General features: G+C 41.3%; 1 protein-coding gene across 9 annotated transcripts in view; it reads left to right on the top strand.

The window, feature by feature from the left end:
- The window catches only part of LIMS1 (LIM zinc finger domain containing 1), a 155,484-nt gene that overhangs the window by 115,726 nt on the left and 20,554 nt on the right, over positions 1–19,204 (top strand). For 5 of the 9 annotated variants that reach the window (XM_040454157.1, XM_040454160.1, XM_040454158.1 and 2 more), the window contains one exon: positions 13,133–13,292. In XM_040454157.1, coding sequence (XP_040310091.1) covers positions 13,133–13,292 — 160 coding nt within the window. Of the gene's footprint in view, positions 1–2,662; positions 2,722–7,631; positions 7,903–13,132; positions 13,293–19,204 lie in introns of those variants that run through there. The other 4 variants (XM_040454151.1, XM_040454153.1, XM_040454159.1 and 1 more) reach the window with 3 other exon arrangements.

Here is a 19,204-nt window from a genome sequence, read left to right on the forward strand (position 1 = left end):
GCAACTCCCATATCCTTTCTGGCTAGCCGACCTTTGTCTCTTTCCTCATTGACTGTTGAAAGAAAACACAGTGCATTTGTCCTGGTCTCTGGGAAATGAGAAAGAACTTTCCAGCTCCATTATCTTCACTTGCATGTCACGATTGTTGTGTTTTTAATAGTAGGGGGAAAATCAGATTAAATTTTCCATTTAAGTAGAATAGAGAATCACAGTGAAAATAATTCATTTCGTCATATGGTAACTTAACCAGGCTGTCTCAACAATTTGAATACCCCAGTATTCATGGAAGCCTTTTTTGTTTTGTTTTGCTTTTGTTTTTAACGTTTTTTCACTTTTGAGAGATGGAGAGACAGAGAGAGAGACTGAGAGTGCTAGCGAACATGAGTCCAGGAGGGGCAAAGAGAGAGGGAAACACAGAATCCGAAGCAGGCTCCAGGCTGTGAGCTGTCAGCACAGAGCCCGACTTGGGACTCAAACTCACGAACCGCGAGATCATGACCTGAGCTTAAGTCAGACACTTAACTGACTGAGCCACCCATGCACCCCAACATGGAAGTCTTTGATTAAAGTTGAAGAAGCTACATTCTAGGTGTTGTTACTGCCAAGTGCTTGGTTAGCCATCCACATCTTCACGTCTGTCTATGAAATGGCGTAAAACATGTAAATAGCACTGCCTTTTTTTTTCTGTATTCAAGTCCTGTGTTTTAGAAGCAATTGGTCAAAATGTTCAGCTTCAATTTTAAAAACCACATAGATGAGCTACGTATCTGGTAGCTCATAGTTCAATTGTTGCTATCCGAGAGAATTTTAATTTTAAAATGCCAGTTATTAAAAAGTTGGTGTTTAATTCTGGCAACAATCCTCATGATTGTATCTAGGACTTAAGTATTTGAGCTCCTGATTATAGCTACAATATTTTTGTGTGATGTCCCTCAGTCAGTTATGTATCTCGGGCTAGGCAGTATGTCAGGGGTGGAGTTTGGGCTGAAATCATGGAGCTCGCTGGACTGGTAGGGTCTGAAGCACTGCAGTACTCTTTACTGAACACTGGAGTGGTCAGCTTAACATAAGATATGTTGTGTGTAGTTTAGCATCTAACAGACTGTTACATGCACTCCACCAGGGTCCTAGATCCTGCCTGCTGTGGTCTGAATATTCATGTCCCCTCAAAATTCATATGCCAAAATCCTAACCCCCAAAGGTGATGGTATTGGTGGGTGGGGCTTTTAGGAGGTGCTTCAGTCATGAGGGTGGAGCCTTCATGAATGGGATTAGTGCCCTTAAAAAAGAGGTCTCACAGAGCTCCCCAGCCCTAGCCACCATGTAAGAACACCGGTGAGAGGATATGAATGAGGAAGAGGGGAGGAGGGCTCTTACCAGAACCTGAACATGCTGGCACCTTGACCTTGTACTTTGAGCCTCTAACACTGTCAGAAATAAATTTCTGCTGTTTATAAGCCACCCAGTCTGTGGTATTTTGTTATAGCAGCCCAAATGGACAAAAACACAGCACAGTAGATCGCTCACAGTAGATGATCAAAAAATGTTGAGTGTAGGAAATATGAGTCTGTCTACTCCGGATGGATTTAAGGGATGTTTAGGGTTCAGACATGTCCTGTAGGGTCTCCCATAGACCGTAGTCATAGTCCATAGACCATAGTCAGGTTATAGAACCTTTTGGAAAGAACCCTTAAGGAATCATGGGCCTCAGGAAACCCTAGTTCTTCAGCAGAAGCCACCTAACAGGCCCACTATTCAGACAAAACTGGCTTTTGGGTATTTTTTTTTTTTTTAAACAGCCTCCTGCCCTGTTTCTAAGACTATTTTGATGCCACTGAGGTGGCAGTAGTACGTTCCATCAAAAGCATTCAGGTAAATATTTTTCTCATTGTTAGAAACACAATCTAAAAAGATTGTTTGCATTTCTTAGAGAGACATTATTAAGTGCCAAAAATGGTTTAAAAGTAACAAAATGCCTGGATATAAAACTTAAGCAGTGGTGTTTATTTGGCCTGAAATGACCTCCATGTCCTCTTGGAAAAATAACCATGCATTTCTCTTAGCTGTGTTCTGTTCTGTTATTAGCTTATAGCTGGAAAGGAAGTGATTGACTAGCTGATTCCCCTTTGCAGTCCTTTTGGGTGAATAGTACCACCTGACCTTGCAGTGGCCTCATAGTTACTGATCCTTACTCAGATACAAGGGTGCACAGACAGCCCTTTTCACTCAGCATCTCCTTATATACTTGAATAATGGAGAATCCATGGATATCCATATATCGTTTGCCTAAGGACATTGTATACTCATAGAAACAGGCTGTGACTTGTATTCACTTGTTTATTCATTTGGCAGGCACTTCTCAGATACCCCTTAGGCCTGTTGCATTGTGAGCACATAGGAAAAGTTCCGTATGTTCAGACATGATGTCTGAACCTTCACTGGGTGAATGGTTAAACAAACTATGGTATGTCCATACCATGGACAGCAATAAAAAGTTACACACTGTTGATACATATTAACAACTTGGATCGATATTATGCTGAGTACAAAAAGCCAGCCTTTAAAAGGTTACATACTATTATGATTCCATGTAGCTGTCTTAGTTTGGTTGGCTATGACAAAAATATCATAGACTGTATGGCTTAAACAACAAATATTTATTTCCCAAGGGTCTGGAGACTGCGAAGTTCAAGATCAAGGTACCAACAGATCCAGTGTCTGGTGAGGATCCACAATTTTTTTTTTAATGTTTATTTATTTTTGAGAGACAAAGAGAGCTTAAGTTGAGGAGGAGCAGACAGAGAGGGAGATACAGAATCTGAAGCAGGCTCCAGGCTCTGAGCTGTCAGCAGAGCCTGACACTGGGCTTGAACTCACGAACCATGAGATCATGACCTAAGCCAAAGTCAGATGCTCAACTGACTGAGCCATCCACATTTTGCTACCTTTGGCTATATCCTCACATGGCAGATAAAGAATGATCTGTGTCTCTTCCTCTTCTTAAAGGATGTTAATCCCATAATGAGGGATTAATGCTCTTCTCTTGACCTAATTTAATCCTGATTACCTCCCAAAGGTCCCACCTCCAAATACCATCACATTTGGGATTAGGCTTTCAACATATGAATTTTGGAGGGACACAAACATTCAGTCCATAGCAGTAACATTCTCCAAATTATAATGACATAAATGAAAAACAGACTAGTGGTTCCCAAGGGCTAAGAGATGGCAAGGTGTGGAGAAGGTGAGTGTGACTATCAGAGATAATATGAAAGAGATCTTTGTGGTGACAGTATTGTGCTGTTTCTTGATTAGGGGCAGTGCCCAGGTGGTAAAATGACATATATGTAATGTATATACACACCTTGTGTTAATGTCAGATTCCTGGTTTTGACATTGGACTGTAATCACATACAGTGTAACCATTGGAGAAACTACGTAAAGGGTATGAAGAACTTCTCTGTACAATTTTTTATAACTTCCTGTGACTATAATTATTTCAAAATAAAAAGTTAGAACTTGATGGCAGATCTTCCACATTATCTTTAATTCCTTAGCAGGTAAGAGTCTTCATTGTGTCTGTTCATGAACCGAATAGTGTGTGTTCACTATTAGCTTTTTTTCATAGTTCTGCTTTTCTGTCTAGTAAATATAAGATTAATTCTTATGAAGTTAGTAAGATAGTTACATTTTTAGATCTTCTGACTCAAAGTGTTTAGCAGACTGGTAGCTAAATTGCTGTCTCACTGTTTTCATGGTTTGCCAGATGAAGTAGATGGATTATTAACCCTAGTTCATTCAACAAATAATTACACACACCTGCCAAGTGGTGGCTTCTCTTGATGATGCTGGGGCATAGGCATGAACAAAACAAAGTTCCTACATTCCTGGAGGTTACATTTCTAGCATGTGAAGTGAGATGAAAAGAACATAGAAAACTTATCCTCAGATCCCCTGGAAACTGAACTGAAGGAAAGGGAAATCTCTAGGACCTACTTCAGCGTCCTGCCCTTAGGTTGGTATCGCCAATAGCATTACCTCAGTGGGCAGAATATTTGGATTTAATGATGTTTCTGGTAGGAAAATGAACATGATTTGCAATCATTGTACCTAGTATGGATTAAGAACTGTAAGCATATTGTAAACAAAACAAACAAATAGAGCCTAATAGCTTCTTTCCTTAGACATAGACAAGTGTATCAGTTACTGGAAACACCCATACAGTATAGATTTTATTTTATTTCATTAAAAAAAAATTTTGTTTGCTTATTTTTGAGAGAGAGAGAGCAAGAGAGCGAGCAGAGGAGGGGCAGAGAGAGAGGGAGAGAGAAAATCCCAAGCAGGCTCCACACTCAGCACAGACCCCAACGCAGGGCTCCATCCCACAACAGTGAGATCATGACCTGAGCCAGTATCAAGAGTCAGATGCTCAACCAAATGAGCCACCCAGGTGCCCCTGTTTAAAAAAATTTTTTTGGCTTAGTAGGTTAAGCATCCAGCTCTTGATTTCCGCTCACGTCATAATCTCATGGTTTGTGAGATTGAGGCCACTGAGAGTGCAGAGACTGCTTAGGATTCTCTCTCTCCTTGTCTCTCTGCCCCTCCCCCATTCCCCCTACTCCTAAAATAAAAACATGAACAAAAATTGTTTTAAATTTGTTATATAACTGTCCTATATTTTTTGCAAGAAGTTTTATAGTTTTAGGTTATGTATTTTGGTTTTGGTATGTGTATGTGTGTATATATATTTTTTTTCATGAAGTATAGTTGACACTATTAGTTCTGGGTGTACAGCATCATGATTTTACAACTCTATAAGCTGTGCTATGCTCACCACAAGCATAGCTACCATTTGTTACTATATAAGACTATTATAATACCACTGACTATATTCCCTGTGTCATAGCTTTTATCCCTGTGACTTACTTGTCCCGTAACTGGAAGCCTGTACCTCCCACTCCTCTTCACCTTTTTTACCCATCCCCCTTCCCAACACACACACACACACACACACACACACTCGCATTTAGCAACCATCAGTTCTCTATATTTATGGGTCTGTTTCTGCTTTTGTTTCTTTGTTCATTTGTTTTGTTTGGCTTTAGATTCCACTTATAAATGACATTATATAGTATTTCTCTTTCCCTGACTTATTTCACTTAGCATAATACCCCCTAGGTCCATCCAGGTTGTTGCAAATGGCAAGATCTCATTCTTTTTTATGGCTGAGTAATATTCCACTGTGTGTATGTGTATATATACCACATCTTTTTTTTTTTTATACCACATCTTCTTTATCCATTCATCTGTCAGTGGACACTTAGGATATGTCCATATCTTGGCTATTGTAAATAATGCTGCAGTGAACATAGGTGTGCATATGTCTTTTCAAATTAGTGTTTGTGTCTTTTGTTTTAGCCATTTCTGACAGGTATGAGGTGATACTATGATTTTGATTTGCCTTTCCCTTATTATTAGTGATGTTGAGACCTTTTCATGTGTCTGTTGGCCACAGGATAGATTTTATGTAGAGGTAAAAAACAAACAGAAACATTGGAGGCAGATGTCTGGATTTGAATTTGGGATCTTCCACTTGCTAGCTGTGTGACTTTAAGCAGGTCTCTTAAGCTAAGAAGGTGATTCTTATTTATTATTTATGCAGGAAAAATTAACTCTGAACACTAGCTGTAAATTGGCAAAGTGGAAGGATTATTGTTGAGAACACAGTGGCAGTGGGGCCCCCTTCCTTCTTTTTGACCATTAAGCCATTGTCTAGAATCTTTTCCCTGAGGAGGGCAAATCCCCATGTTTGTGGACTTGGTCCCAGTAAACTGAGATAGAAAAGTTTAAAGATAATTAAAATAAAGATTGATTTTTAGGAGTGTCTTAGATAAAGTAGAAATGTAAATAGAAGATAATCAGTTTAAGAGAGAAGAAGTATTCTGGGCAGGAGGCATGGTTCCCCTCTTTCTATTGTGCTACCCCTAACTCAGTGGCATTGTGTTTCTAGTCTCAGAGTCAGTGTGTGTGTGTGTGTGTGTGTGTGTGTGTGTGTGTGTGTGTGTGTTCATGCCTGCTGCCTCCTCTATTCTACGTGGTCATGATAAAGTTAAAAAACTTTATATGTTTTATACATGTTAAACCATAAGGCTGTTTCTTTCCTCTTTAAAAATGGTGAGTCTTGGGATGCCTGCATGGCTCAGTTGGTTAAGCGTCCGACTCTTGATATCAGCTGTCTTGATCTCAGAGTCATGAGTTCAAGCCCTGCACTGGGCTCAGCACTGGGTGTGGAGCCTACTTAAAAAAAAAGGGTGAGTCTCTTACTCCATCAGCCACAGGCTTGGGGTCTGAGCAGGATCCATAGCCCCACAGCCTTTAAATTTCTGACCTGTGCTCTGAGATCATTCATTGGGTTTCAAAGTGGGAAGACTAGATCTCATTTTCTGCTTCTGTCTCATTTTGTGTTCACTACTTAAATCTTTTGTAATTAACTTATTTTGCTCTCCAGTGAATATGTTTAACTATTTTCTGACATGGTAGTTGACAACATAGGCCCTAGAATAAGGTTACTTACATTTAAATCTTGACTCTCCCATGTACTTAATTAGTTATTCAGCCTCCTTACACCTCAGTTCCTCATCTGTAAATAATACCTACCTTATAGGGATGTGATAGTACTTACAAATGCTTAGGTAGCATTATTTATTGTTATTATTTGGGAGTCTCAGCTGCATTGTGTCTGTTTGCTGATGCTTTCATGGCTCTCATCTCTAGTGTGACCTCTGTTGGTCAGTGTACCTTTTACCTACTCTCTAGCTTTTCTTTCTTAAGTGGCCCTTGGTACCTTGATTTTGGTGAGAAATCGAGCACCTAGGTCTCAGAGGAATGGGCCTGGAGAAAGGTTCTGAGCCCCTCTATTGCCTGTGGCCTTCATCATCACCCTCCTCATCTGTAGCACTGCTACAAGACAACAGTACTGTAGACTGACTATTGCAGGAATGCCAGCAGCATCCTTAACCATGATAAAGGCTAGGATTAGCTGGGGGTTTCTAACTAGACTCTAGCGCTTTCCTATTTCTTCTTATGTCCATTCATTGAACACATCATCCAACTCTTGCTATGTACCAAGTACTAGGATCAATGAAAGTCCAAAGTAGCTCCAAATCTCAGGGACTCACAGACCCCTGGGGGACGGCAACCGTGGGTATAGCTGGCAAGCATGCCCTGGGCATTACAGCGCCTCATAGAGTGTGCCGGCTGCATTTAGCCTCAGTGGGGAGCTTGTTTAGGAACAGAATATCTGGGGATGTTTTACAAGAAGCACAGTGTTTGTGTGGTTGATGCCTGGTGACAGATTCCCCAGGACACGTGGATGTTTGTTTCTCTCGGACCCTGCCAAGCAGTTCTTCCTTCCATAGCAGTGTTTACAGACACAGTCCATCAGGAAGATTGTTCCAGCAAAGACTCTCACTGCTTTGTGGAATGTTTTCTGGAGCTTCCAGAAATGCCTCAGTAAATCAGGACTGGCACACCAACTGACTGCTTTGCTGCTGGAGCTCTTAACATGAAAGGCTAGGAATGATCCTGGCAAACGCAGGACTGACGTCTGTGGGAACAGTGGGAGTGACCCTGGCAGGGAAACAGGGGAGGCCTGGAAATTGTTTCTCTGTCCCTGCCTGCTACTCTCTGCCCTGGGTTTGGGGCTCTCAAGCACCCACGGATGGCGTTCCCGGGCAGGGTGTGCCCCTATGTTATCCCAGAGAATGAAGAAATCCCCCAGACAGCTCTTAACAATGTCCACCAGGCTAATGGCAATGAAGACGAGAGGGCTGTGTCCAAACTGCAGCGCAGGCACAGTGACGTAAAGGTCTACAAGGAGTTTTGTGACTTTTATGCGAAATTGTAAGTGTCTCTTCTCCCGGGAGAGGAGCTCCCCTCTTCCAGATCTAGCCATCTTGGGTTTCAAGTTCACTAGCTATTGATGGTTTTATTTCCTCGACTTTTAGCAGGGGCATTCTAGGGTGATGGAGGGGCGGGGGGTGTATTCCAGCAGGCAAGAATCCACCAGATGAAATGCAGAAGTGAACAAAAATGCTGCCTTTAAAGTAATAGTAGTAACATCTTTGTCTTCAGTAGGTTCCTGATAATAGTACATTTTCATTATGTAGTCCAAGAGGGAGATTTAGAGTTTTTGCTGTCAGGATTTATAATAGAAAAATTGTATGCTCTAAAACTTCCTACACATAAGGGGTCAGTTGAGGGGAACAGTAAAAACTGAACTACAGACTGTTAATAAGGATGCACATTTTTGTTAGGTTTAACAAAGCAGTTTGAAGTAGGCTAACTGGGTTTAATACTGTCTCAAAGGGACTGAATGAATAAATAAGAATGTTGTGTAACCTGCGTGTGTGTGTGTGTGTGTGTGCCATTAACCCTAAAAAGTTAGTCTAATTCATGTCATTAAGTGGATTTTTAGCAAACAATAAAAAAAATAGTGCAGAGTAGTATTTAGTATTTAGTATTATTTAGACCAACTCATGTAAAGTCGGAAGCTTCGAATTATTGCAGATTCCCAATTTGTCAATTAAGAGTTAAGGAGAATTTAACTGACCTGATTCTCTATTTCCATGAACCCATTCTGTGTGGTATTGTAACAGATGTCATTTATTTTTCACAACTTATAAAGAGTTCTGTTTAAGTATAATTGGGCAATTATAATTATACTGTAACCAAAATGCTTCATGGACTTTCAAGATGCTTTTTGGATTTACAAATTTGTTTTTCATTTTAATGCCAGAAAATTTTTTCCCATACTTTGATCAATAAGACAAAAGAAAAACAAAAAGCTCAATGATGCCAAGTTTTCTGTGTGCAGCTAATTTGTGGAAGTGGGTCAGTTATGACTGACATAACAATCAGTTATGACTGGCCAGATGTAAAGATACTTCCCAACATATATATTCTTTGTCATCAACACTTCTTAGCATATCCCTTTTTGAAAAATCAGCCAAGTAATTATTTCTAGCCTGATGACAGTTATAACTATCATTCATAACTTTTAAAATGTAGAGAGGGAGGCAAACCATAAGAGACTCTGAAATAGAACAAACTGAGGGTTGCTGGGGGGGAAGGAGGTGAGAGGATGTGTCAAATGGGTGATGGGGATTAATAATGGAGGGCACTTGTTGGGATGAGCACTCAGTGTTGTATGTTTTAAGTGATGAGTCACTGGGTTCTACTCCTGAAACCAATGCTACATGATATGTTAACTAACTTGAATTTAAATTGAATAAATAAGTAAGTAAATAAATAAATAAATACCTGAACTAAAAAAAAATAATAAAATAAAATGTAACTTCTATCATAGTAGTGTTAAAGATAAAACCAACTGTAAAAAAAAAAATTACACAGGTCACTGTAGGTTCATTAGTTGTAACAAAGTACTACCTCTTTGGTGGGGGTGTTGGTAGCAGGGGGGCTCGGATGTGGGGGTAAATGAGAACTCTTTACACTTTCTGCTCAGTCTTGCTGTGAACCAAAAACTGCTCTAAAAAATAGTCCATTGAATAAATACTGCCAGAGGGTCAAAAACAGGAGAGGAAAAGGAAATGTAAACAGTTCAGTAGCTGGGTGAGATTATTGGGGCTTTTGTTCTGAAAGTTTCCTCTAAGGTTCTGTTTCCTTATCCTGCTTGTTATTAAAAGGAATACCTCTTCAAAAATACGCATTACATTATGGCTAAAAACTAGTTTATTTTTCCTGTGTGTAGGAAACTATGTATTTGTTTTTATAATGTGTCAACCTATTTTCTAATTCTATTTGAGTATTTGAATTTGACTATAACCAGTGTTTAGTATAATGAGTAGTAAACAGGTGATAAATGCTTTGGTCTTGGGACTGCTTTACACTCTTAAAAATTGTTGATGTCCCCCAGGGCTCCTGGGTGGCTCAGTCAGTTAAGCATCGGCTCAGGTCAGGATCTCATAGTTCATGGGTTCAAGCCCCACATCGGGCTCTGTGTGGACAGCTTGGAGCCTGGAGCCTGCTTCAGATTCTGTGTCCCCTTCTCTCTCTGCCCCTCTTCTGTCCATGCTCTATCTCTCTGTCTTGCAAAAATAAATAAAATGTTTTAAAAAATGAAAAAAAAATTATTGAAGTCCCCAAAGAGCTTTTGCTTAGCGATATTTACTGTTTTTGAAAATAAAACTGAGAACAAAATATTTATTAATTTAAAAAACAATAAACCCATTACATGTTAATACTAATAACTATTGATATTAATTTTTATGAAAAATAACTGTTTTCAAATGACAAAAGCTTGGTGGGAAAAATGGCATTGAATTACATTTTTGCAAATCTCATTAGTGACTGTCTAAGACAGTTTCTCAGTTCTGATTCTGTGTTTATCCTATTGTAATATGTCGCTAATGTATATAAAGAAAATATGCTTCCCATAGAGATATAGTTGAAAAAGGAAGGGAGTTTTTGAACCCCTAAAAGGGTCACAGTGACCCCTGTACTTTAAGAACCAAGATAATAATGGATCAGGACATTCCAGAATGTTCTGCACTTCCTGCTTTTTAGGAGTTCTTTTAAAATTATAAGGATTGAGTGAACCTTTTGAGGGGGTTGAAAATTAATAATGACACTTTGTCTTTGAGTAGCATCTTCCGGCTTCCAAAGTTACATACTTTTTTAAATTTTATCTTCAAAACGATATTAAGAATTATGGGGGCAAAAAAAAAAAATAAACGTTGAAAAAAAAAATTAAAAAGGGGCGCCTGGGTGGCGCAGTCGGTTAAGCGTCCGACTTCAGCCAGGTCACGATCTCGCGGTCCGTGGGTTCGAGCCCCGCGTCGGGCTCTGGGCTGATGGCTCAGAGCCTGGAGCCTGTTTCCGATTCTGTGTCTCCCTCTCTCTCTGCCCCTCCCCCGTTCATGCTCTGTCTCTCTCTGTCCCAAAAATAAATAAACGTTGAAAAAAAAAATTTAAAAAAAAAAAAGAATTATGGGGGCAGGTGCGGGCTTCCCATCCTTCATCTAGGGACACCTGTGGATTTTGGTCAGGAGAAAGGAGAAACACAAACCTTTCCAAGGGTTTTATTAAAATTGTTGTAATTCATCTAGCTTACGGCAAAACCCAGTAAGAAGGGAATGTGAAGATTTTTCTCCCTAACCAACAGTAATTTTGAAATGACAAAGTAGAAAATTTGTTTTAATGTGATAACTTAGGCTAGGTTTGCCAAGCGTGAGGCTGCCTGTCTTCCTTTTTTTTCCTTTTCCTTTTTTTAGATTTTATTTATTTATCTATCTATCTATCTATTTATTGAGAGAGTGTATGCAAGTTGCATGCAAGCAGGGAGGGTCAGAGAGAAGGGGGAGAGACAATCCCAATCAGGCTATATGATGCTTAGTGCAGAGCCCCATGTGGGGCTCAATCTCACAAACCCATGAGATCATGACTTGAGCCGAAACCAAGTCAGTTACCTAACTGACACAGCCACCCAGGCGCTCCTTTGTTTTCTTTTTTTGTGATATTTTAATTTTATATTTAAGCCTATTAAGTAAAGTTGAGTTTTGATTGGTATGCGGTTATGAACATGGTACTTCTGCATGAGGTTAGTTATGGCAAGGCTACAAAATAGGAATACTGTTCTTTGAAACATTTGGGGCAAGAAGGCAAAGTTTTCTTCCACTGGGGTGGGGTGGAGGTGAGACAACATATGTGTGAGCCTTTCTGCTAAGGAAACGGCAAAACTTAGAAACCGGCTGGGGACAAGGCAGTTATTAATCTGTAAAATGAAGACTCCTCACCTGCCTCACAGGGTGGTTGTGAAGATTCTGGAGAATGTCAGCAGTATCTTTACCAGGTGGATTGATTCAATATCTGGGTGGTTACAGGCTGCACCAGGGACCTAGACACACAGGTAGAGCTTGTGCTCTGAGTGGGCGTCTGAAAATAAACTTGCCAAATTGTGAAGGACAGTTTGGCCAATGACTGCTCTGGTTAGGGGACATTCCTCACTTCATGGCCTTTTAAACAGGCCATGTTTAACAAAGCAGTTCTTTCTTTTTTTTTTTTTTTTTTTTTTTTTAAGTTTATTTAAGTAATCTCTACCCCCAACATGGGGCTTGAACTCACGACCCCACGATCAAGAGTTGCATGCTCCTTCGACTGAGCCAGCCAGACGCCCCCAAATACACAGTGGTTAAATAGGGCCTGGAACCCTTTATAGAGTTCTTCCTATATGCTTCAAGGTACAGTGGAATGACTGCAAGGGAGAGATCGGGTCACTGGGCTCTTCAATGGTCACTTGACTGCCTAATATGTAAAGCGTGATGGTGTCCCTATCACATATTCTCGGATTTTTGAAATTGATACTATAATCTGGTTGTGATTTTATGAATGGGGGCCCTGGATTCTGGTCCTGTATCTTCCATTAACTACTGAGACTTGTGAAGTTGGATAGGTCATTCCACCTCCCTGAACCTCCCTGTGTCATGTCTGTAAGATGATCTTCATAATGGACAATGCTGTGACTTTAAGATACAGCTTATAATGCCAGTGCCTAATACTTGTCTTACTAATGAGATTACAGGACCATGGCACTCTGGCTGGTTTTAAGAGCTACTGTAGCAGTTGCCTTCAGCAGGATATAACCAAAGGGATAACCTGTGTCCAACCTAGGACATGGCATTCAGTTGACATGCAATTTAGATTCTGTTCTCAGAAGGGTGAAAAACTGGCTTTGAGATGGTGACCTGTGGATATTTTAATTAGGCTACTTAGGAAGCTATAACCTCAAGCTCTCTCAAGAGCAACTCTTGACTTTAATCTCTATCCCTAGTTCCTCACAGGTAGCAGGCACCCTCTTCTAGTATATTTAGCAAGAGGAATGTCAGCAATATTAAAAACAGATTCCAAGCAAGAGACCCTTTCAGCACCTAAGATGCTAAGGCAAAGAGATGGGAACAGTTTGAGTTGAGTACTTAAGACACAAGAAATTGGGCTTTAGGGCTACAATATGATTTTTGTCATCAGATAGAATTTTCTCCTTAGTCCTTTATGTTGTTTAGTCTTAAGTTTAAGAAAAGGTAGACAGTCTGTGACTTCTGTCCTTTGTGTATTACAGCAACATGGCCAATGCCCTGGCCAATGCCACTTGTGAGCGCTGCAAGGGGGGCTTTGCGCCCGCCGAGAAGATAGTAAACAGTAACGGGGAGCTGTACCACGAGCAGTGCTTCGTGTGTGCCCAGTGTTTCCAGCAGTTCCCAGAGGGACTCTTTTATGAGGTGAGTCAGTCTGGACAGAAGCAACGTTCCCTTCCCACTCCACCTTGTTTTGAGGCATCCTTCTTTGGTTTAAATTTCAGTATGAAGATGGTGTTGAAGTACCAGGTATTTTGGTACCTGTCAGGTCAGTGATGGCTTCTGTGTGGAATGCCCTGACAGACCCACCAACTTGTACTGTTCATTTCACCTTCCTGTGCCAGAACCCTTGGTGCCTTGTGACTCGACCCATCAGATCTGTGCACTTCAGCTCAGCAGACAGAGCCCCTTTGGAAGCTTTAGCCACAGGTTTTCTGATTTGCTTGCCCCCTACACATACCTTCCTGATTCCTGCCTCTGTCTTTCCCCAACTCAGAGCACCATGAAACATCCTCTCTAAGGCAGGGTATCTGTTACCTACCTTTCAAACAATCAATAGGAGCTTCCATGCATTTATTCTCTAAGAAGGATCTTATTTGGATATTTTGGAGGGATATCCTGTCCATATTAAGCTCGTCTATGTATCTTCTTTTCCAAATTCTTGCTCCCGATTCTCGTGTGTTACCCTGTGGTGTCTACACTTGGATTTCTTCTTACCATTGCTAAAAGCCCCTACTCACAGAATATGTCTGCTTTTGGGAGTAGTCTACAGAGGCCAAGCCCATGTTGTTAACAAAGATGAGAGTGGTTGTGTGTGTGTGTGACCAGTTAGATAGTGTACTTTTACCAGCTTACTCCTTACATATTTATATGTGTGTGTTATTCATATGCATGTCTCTCTGTGATAATATCTGTACATAGAATTATGTTATAGCCAGAGATAGCTGCTCTTTGATTTCTTCTTTGCCTAGCACATTTTTTTAATTTCCCTGTTTTAAAAGCCATTCCTGAGGAAGGAAAGGTAATTTTTAGTGGTTATTAGTAAGTCAATTGTTTGCCACTCAGATGGCATTTTCCCATGGAAATAACGCCTCCTGAGAGGGAGGTTTCTAGGCCAGCCTGCAGAAAAGCTATTTACCCCATCATATGCACATGACATGCAGAACTGCCCTGTCTATAGTAACATAACTCTGGGGAAAGCTTTAAGAGTTTTGATTAGAGGGGCATCTGGGAGGAGGGGGGGGGGTTCAGTCGGTTAAGTGTCACGATCTCATGGTTTCGTGAGTTCAAGCCCCACATCAGGCTCTGTGCTGACCCTGCAGAGCCTGCTTGGATTCTATCTTTCTCTCTCTCTTCCTCCCCTGCTCGTGCTCTGTCTTTCAAAAAAAAAAAAAAAAAAGAGTTTTAATTAGAACACATATTTGAGCTCCTGCTGTATCCCAGAAACTATATTCCCCACAATAAAAACCCTAGCAACAGGAAGAGATTCTTATTTTCTTTTCCTTCATTCTTCCAAACTCCTTCCCTGGGCAGTGGGAATCTCTTTTTCTGTCAAATGTGATGGCTTTGGGCTGGGAATGGCAAGTGACAGTGAGAAGAGGCGTAGTAGGAGGGAAGACCAAGGAGGCAGCTAGAGCAGGGACTGTGCTTCTTGGCATCAGGGTAACAGATCCCTTCCTGAGGTTGTGGGTGAAGCTGCCAGTGGTAATGAGGAGAACGGCAGCTAGATTTCTGAAGAAGAAAAGGAAATCGCTAGGGGTCTAGGCAACAGGGAGAGAAAGGGAGCTGGGGCAGGAGGGAGGGCAGTCCTCAGTTGTAGTAAAAGGAAAAGGACCTGCTTCCGTGGTCTTGATGGAACACTCAGGTTCTCAGGTCAGCACAGTGGGGGTGTGCCGGGACTCTGGCAAGGAAGGAGGTCACTTAAAGAGAGCCAAGTGTCTGCCTCTTGAGGAAACATGAGTCTTCATACTCTGTCAGTCCCAACCTTACCCCTACTTTTTTTTACCCCCTTGAGGCCCAAAGATGTTGAAGTGTTGCTATAACACAGTAGGTCTGTGATGTGAATGGGATTAGAACCTAGTTTGGTCTCCTAATGTCTAATATGGTATTCTTTCCCATGCGTATTCTTTTCAGATCTAAGGGGTTTTTTTGTTTGTTTTTTAAGTCTAGAGAGAGAGCACGAGAGCAGGAGAGGGGAAGGGGCAGGGATGGGCAGAAAGAAAGAATCTTTAGCAGACTCCACGCTCAGGACAGAACCTGATGTGGGGCTTGATCCCATGATGCTGGGATCATGACCTAAGCCAAACAAATCCAGAGTTGGATGCCCAACCGACTAAGTCACCCAGATGCCCCTCAAATCTAGATATTTTTATTGAAATGGTTAGTTATGGCAAAAACCTTAGGAGGGAGTCCAGAGGAGGAAGAGAAGGATCCAAAAGGGAAAGGCAGGGTCAGTTTTTCCAAACATTAATTCAATATTATATGGTCCATTCACCTGGCACTTTGGAATTAATAATTGTTGTCAGGCACTGTCACCTCCTAAGGTCCTGGTTCCGCATCTGTGTTCTGTCAGCTGTCAGGCCACTTGTGCTTAGTCAGAGGGGAGGCTCTGTGAGAGCTTTCAGTGGGACAGAATAAAGCATGACTCACACTTGTCCTCCTGCCCACACCTCACTCCTCTTTACTTCTGGACTATAAATATGCTTCCTGGGTCCATCTGATATTATTCCAGAATGTTATGAATACACAGAACTAGTCTACGAATGGGCTATTGCCCAGCTTAAGGTCCCTTGGGTCCTGAGGAAGATTGCTGTTTTAGCTACACTTAAAATTAAAACCCCTTTTCCAAGGCCAGGGATGTGTAAATCTGCATGTAGAAAATCTGGCCTTTCTTTTTGGTTGAATGATATCCGAGAAAAAGCTATCCAGGGCTTCCAAGAAATAATCTTCATTTTCAGTTATTGAAAAGCAAGCTTAAAAATTTACCTGGCTTGCTTTCCATTTGAGACACAAAGTATGGACTTCAATCTTGGTAATAATAGCAAATGTGTCCTTTCTACTCTACAGCTTTGTATTGCTTTTGTCTTATTATTAAAACATCAACCTTCCCTTATTTCCACCATCCCTAGTCTTTTCTCTGTAGGATTAGTTCTTCCCCTTGAAAATGGGATTCACTTTATACTGTGTAACTTCTGATATTTGGGATCAGATGGCCAGGATGCTCCTCCCTTTGGCCCCAAAGGCGAGTCTACTATTACGCTACTGTTTCCTACCCATTCATGAGGATGTTTGTCTGGAGGTAAGCTGATTGAGCTCAGCTATTTCTGGCTCATTTGCAGCTCCTCTTAAGACTGTTTTAGCAGCAACCAGGATTATTAACTGCACTGGCTCCTTTATGCAGGGTGAATTCCAACCCACCAGCTTATGTGGTTCAGTAAGTGAACTTAAAAGTTTGCCATTGAGGCTGTAATCTATCACTGCTAAAAAATATAAGGTCCAGGGGCGCCTGGGTGGCGCAGTCAGTTAAGCGTCCGACTTCAGCCAGGTCACGATCTCGCAGTCCAGGAGTTCGAGCCCCACGTCGGGCTCTGGGCTGATGGCTCAGAGCCTGGAGCCTGTTTCCGATTCTGTGTCTCCCTCTCTCTCTGCCCCTCCCCCGTTCATGCTCTGTCTCTCTCTGTCGCAGAAATGAATAAACGTTGAAAAAAAAATTAAAAAAAAAAATATAAGGTCTGTCTCAGTGCTTCTTGTGCTCCATAGCTTCTGTCATCAATGACTGCTGTACCTGGGATGTTTTTATTTACAAGACCACATTAGTCATGTTTTCAGGCCACTCACACCTGTCTCATTTCAGTTGTCTTCTCTGACGACACACAGCACTTTGTTTATACCTTTAGTAAAGACGGCATTTCACAATTTATTACATTGAATACCTTGGGTGCAAGGACTGTTCTCATTGATTCAGTATCTCTATAGTTTGTTATGCAGTATTTGATGACTACTAGGTGCTTAATAAATACAATGGTATGTATACAGTACTTGGATTGTACAGATGGCAAGATAAAATGCTAAGATTCCCACTAGGACCCAGGGAACACATTTTCTAATATAAACATTGCAGGCTATCCTTCAGAGTCTTTACTCATTTACCTATTGCTCATTTCATGAACATTGTCCAGAGTGGTGGATGAACGGGGGAGGGGCAGAGAGAGAGGGAGACACAGAATCCGAAACAGGCTCCAGGCTCTGAGCCGTCAGCCCAGAGCCCGACGCGGGGCTCGAACTCACGGACCGCGAGATCGTGACCTGGCTGAAGTCGGACGCTTAACCGACTGCGCCACCCAGGCGCCCCGAAAGAAATGTATTCTTATGTAAAAATAGGAAATTTCAGTTTTGGGTAGAACCCTGAGTAAAATGCCTAGTCATGATGTATTTTCACTACCATAGGTGAACCACTGATTTGGTATATTGGTTCAAGCCAATGTGGTGTTCTTGAATAAACTTGGTTGTTATTTAAAACCTACAGAAAAGTTGAAAGAATAATACAGTGAATATCATGTATCCTTATGCATCTCACACACATACCCACAACACCCATCTTCTGCCAAATTGTTTGGAAATAATTTCCAGACATATAACACTAAATGAAGTTACTTTAAATTTTTGTGTTTTTTGGGGGAGGAGGTACAACAGAAGAATCATAGTTAAGGGATGATTTTTGGGATACTGGCCTTAACAAAATGTTCTTTTATTGACTGACATGTTATATCTAGTTGGGATTGAAAGGGTATTGAAAGGGATATAGAAAGGGTAAAGTAGTGACTTTGCAGTGGCAAAACCTAGCAGATACTATCTTTTTTTTTTTTTTAACGTTTATTCATTTTTGAAAGGCAGACACAGACCGTGAGTGGGGCAGGGTTAGAGAGACAGAGAGAGGGAGACACAGAATCCAAAGCAGGCTCCAGGCTCTGAGCTGCCAGCACAGAGCCTGATGTGGGGCTCGAATTCACGGACCATGAGATCGTGACTTGAACCTACGACAGGCGCTTAACTGACTGAGCCACCTAGGTGCCCCTGGCAGATACCATCTTTTTTTTTTTTTTTTTTAATGTTTGTTTATTTTTGAGAGAGAAACAGAGTGCGAGCCGGGGAGGGGCAGAGAGAGGAGACACAGAATCTGAAGCAGGCTCCAGCCTCTGAGCTGTCAGCACAGGGCCTGACACAGGGCTTGAATCCACAAGCTGTGAGATCATGACATGAGCCGAAGTCAGACGCTCAACCGACTGAGCCACCCAGGCGCCCCAATACCCTCTTAATCAAGTGGTCAAGGTAAACATGACCAGTAAGAAATCATGTTGGGATCATGTACTCTCCGATATGATACAAGAAAATAGAGCATATTATTACCCCTGTGGTATTCCCGCAAATCTATGACCTCAGTCTAATCATGAGACAAACACATAATGAGGAGCACTCTACAAAACACAACCCATACCCTTTAAAAGTGTCAAGGGCAGGGCTCGGTCAGTTAAGCACCTGACTCTTGGTTTCAGCTCAGATTATGATCTCACAGTTCATCGAATCAAGCGCTGCGTCAGGCTCTATGCTAACAGTGTTGAGCCTGCTTGGGATTTTTCTCCCTTTCTCTCTGCCCCTCTCTTGCTTGTGTGTGTGTGCTCTGTCTCTAAATAAATAAATAATAAACATGCATTTTTTTTAAAGTGTCAAGGTCATTTAAGACAGGGCAAGGTTGAGGAACTGTCACAGATTGAAGGTGACCAAACAGCCTCGATTAGTCAGACATCATGAGATTTCCCATGTGTGTGTTTATTCATTCTTTATTGACCTATCCATCCATTTAACAATATTTATAATATTAGGTAGTTACAGTGTGTCAGGCACCATGTTACATTCTAGGAGTACAATGATGAGCAAGGTAGATAGAGTCTTAAGGAGCTTATCCTACAGTTTATTAGACTAGGCTGACCAAGATCAAGTCATTGAAAATTAAATACAAAACTTCACAGTATTACAGACTGGTTGGTAATAGGAAGTTA

Source organism: Herpailurus yagouaroundi, unplaced genomic scaffold, assembly GCF_014898765.1.
Source record: "Herpailurus yagouaroundi ecotype Mexico unplaced genomic scaffold, PumYag 210, whole genome shotgun sequence".
NCBI lineage: Eukaryota > Metazoa > Chordata > Mammalia > Carnivora > Felidae > Herpailurus > Herpailurus yagouaroundi.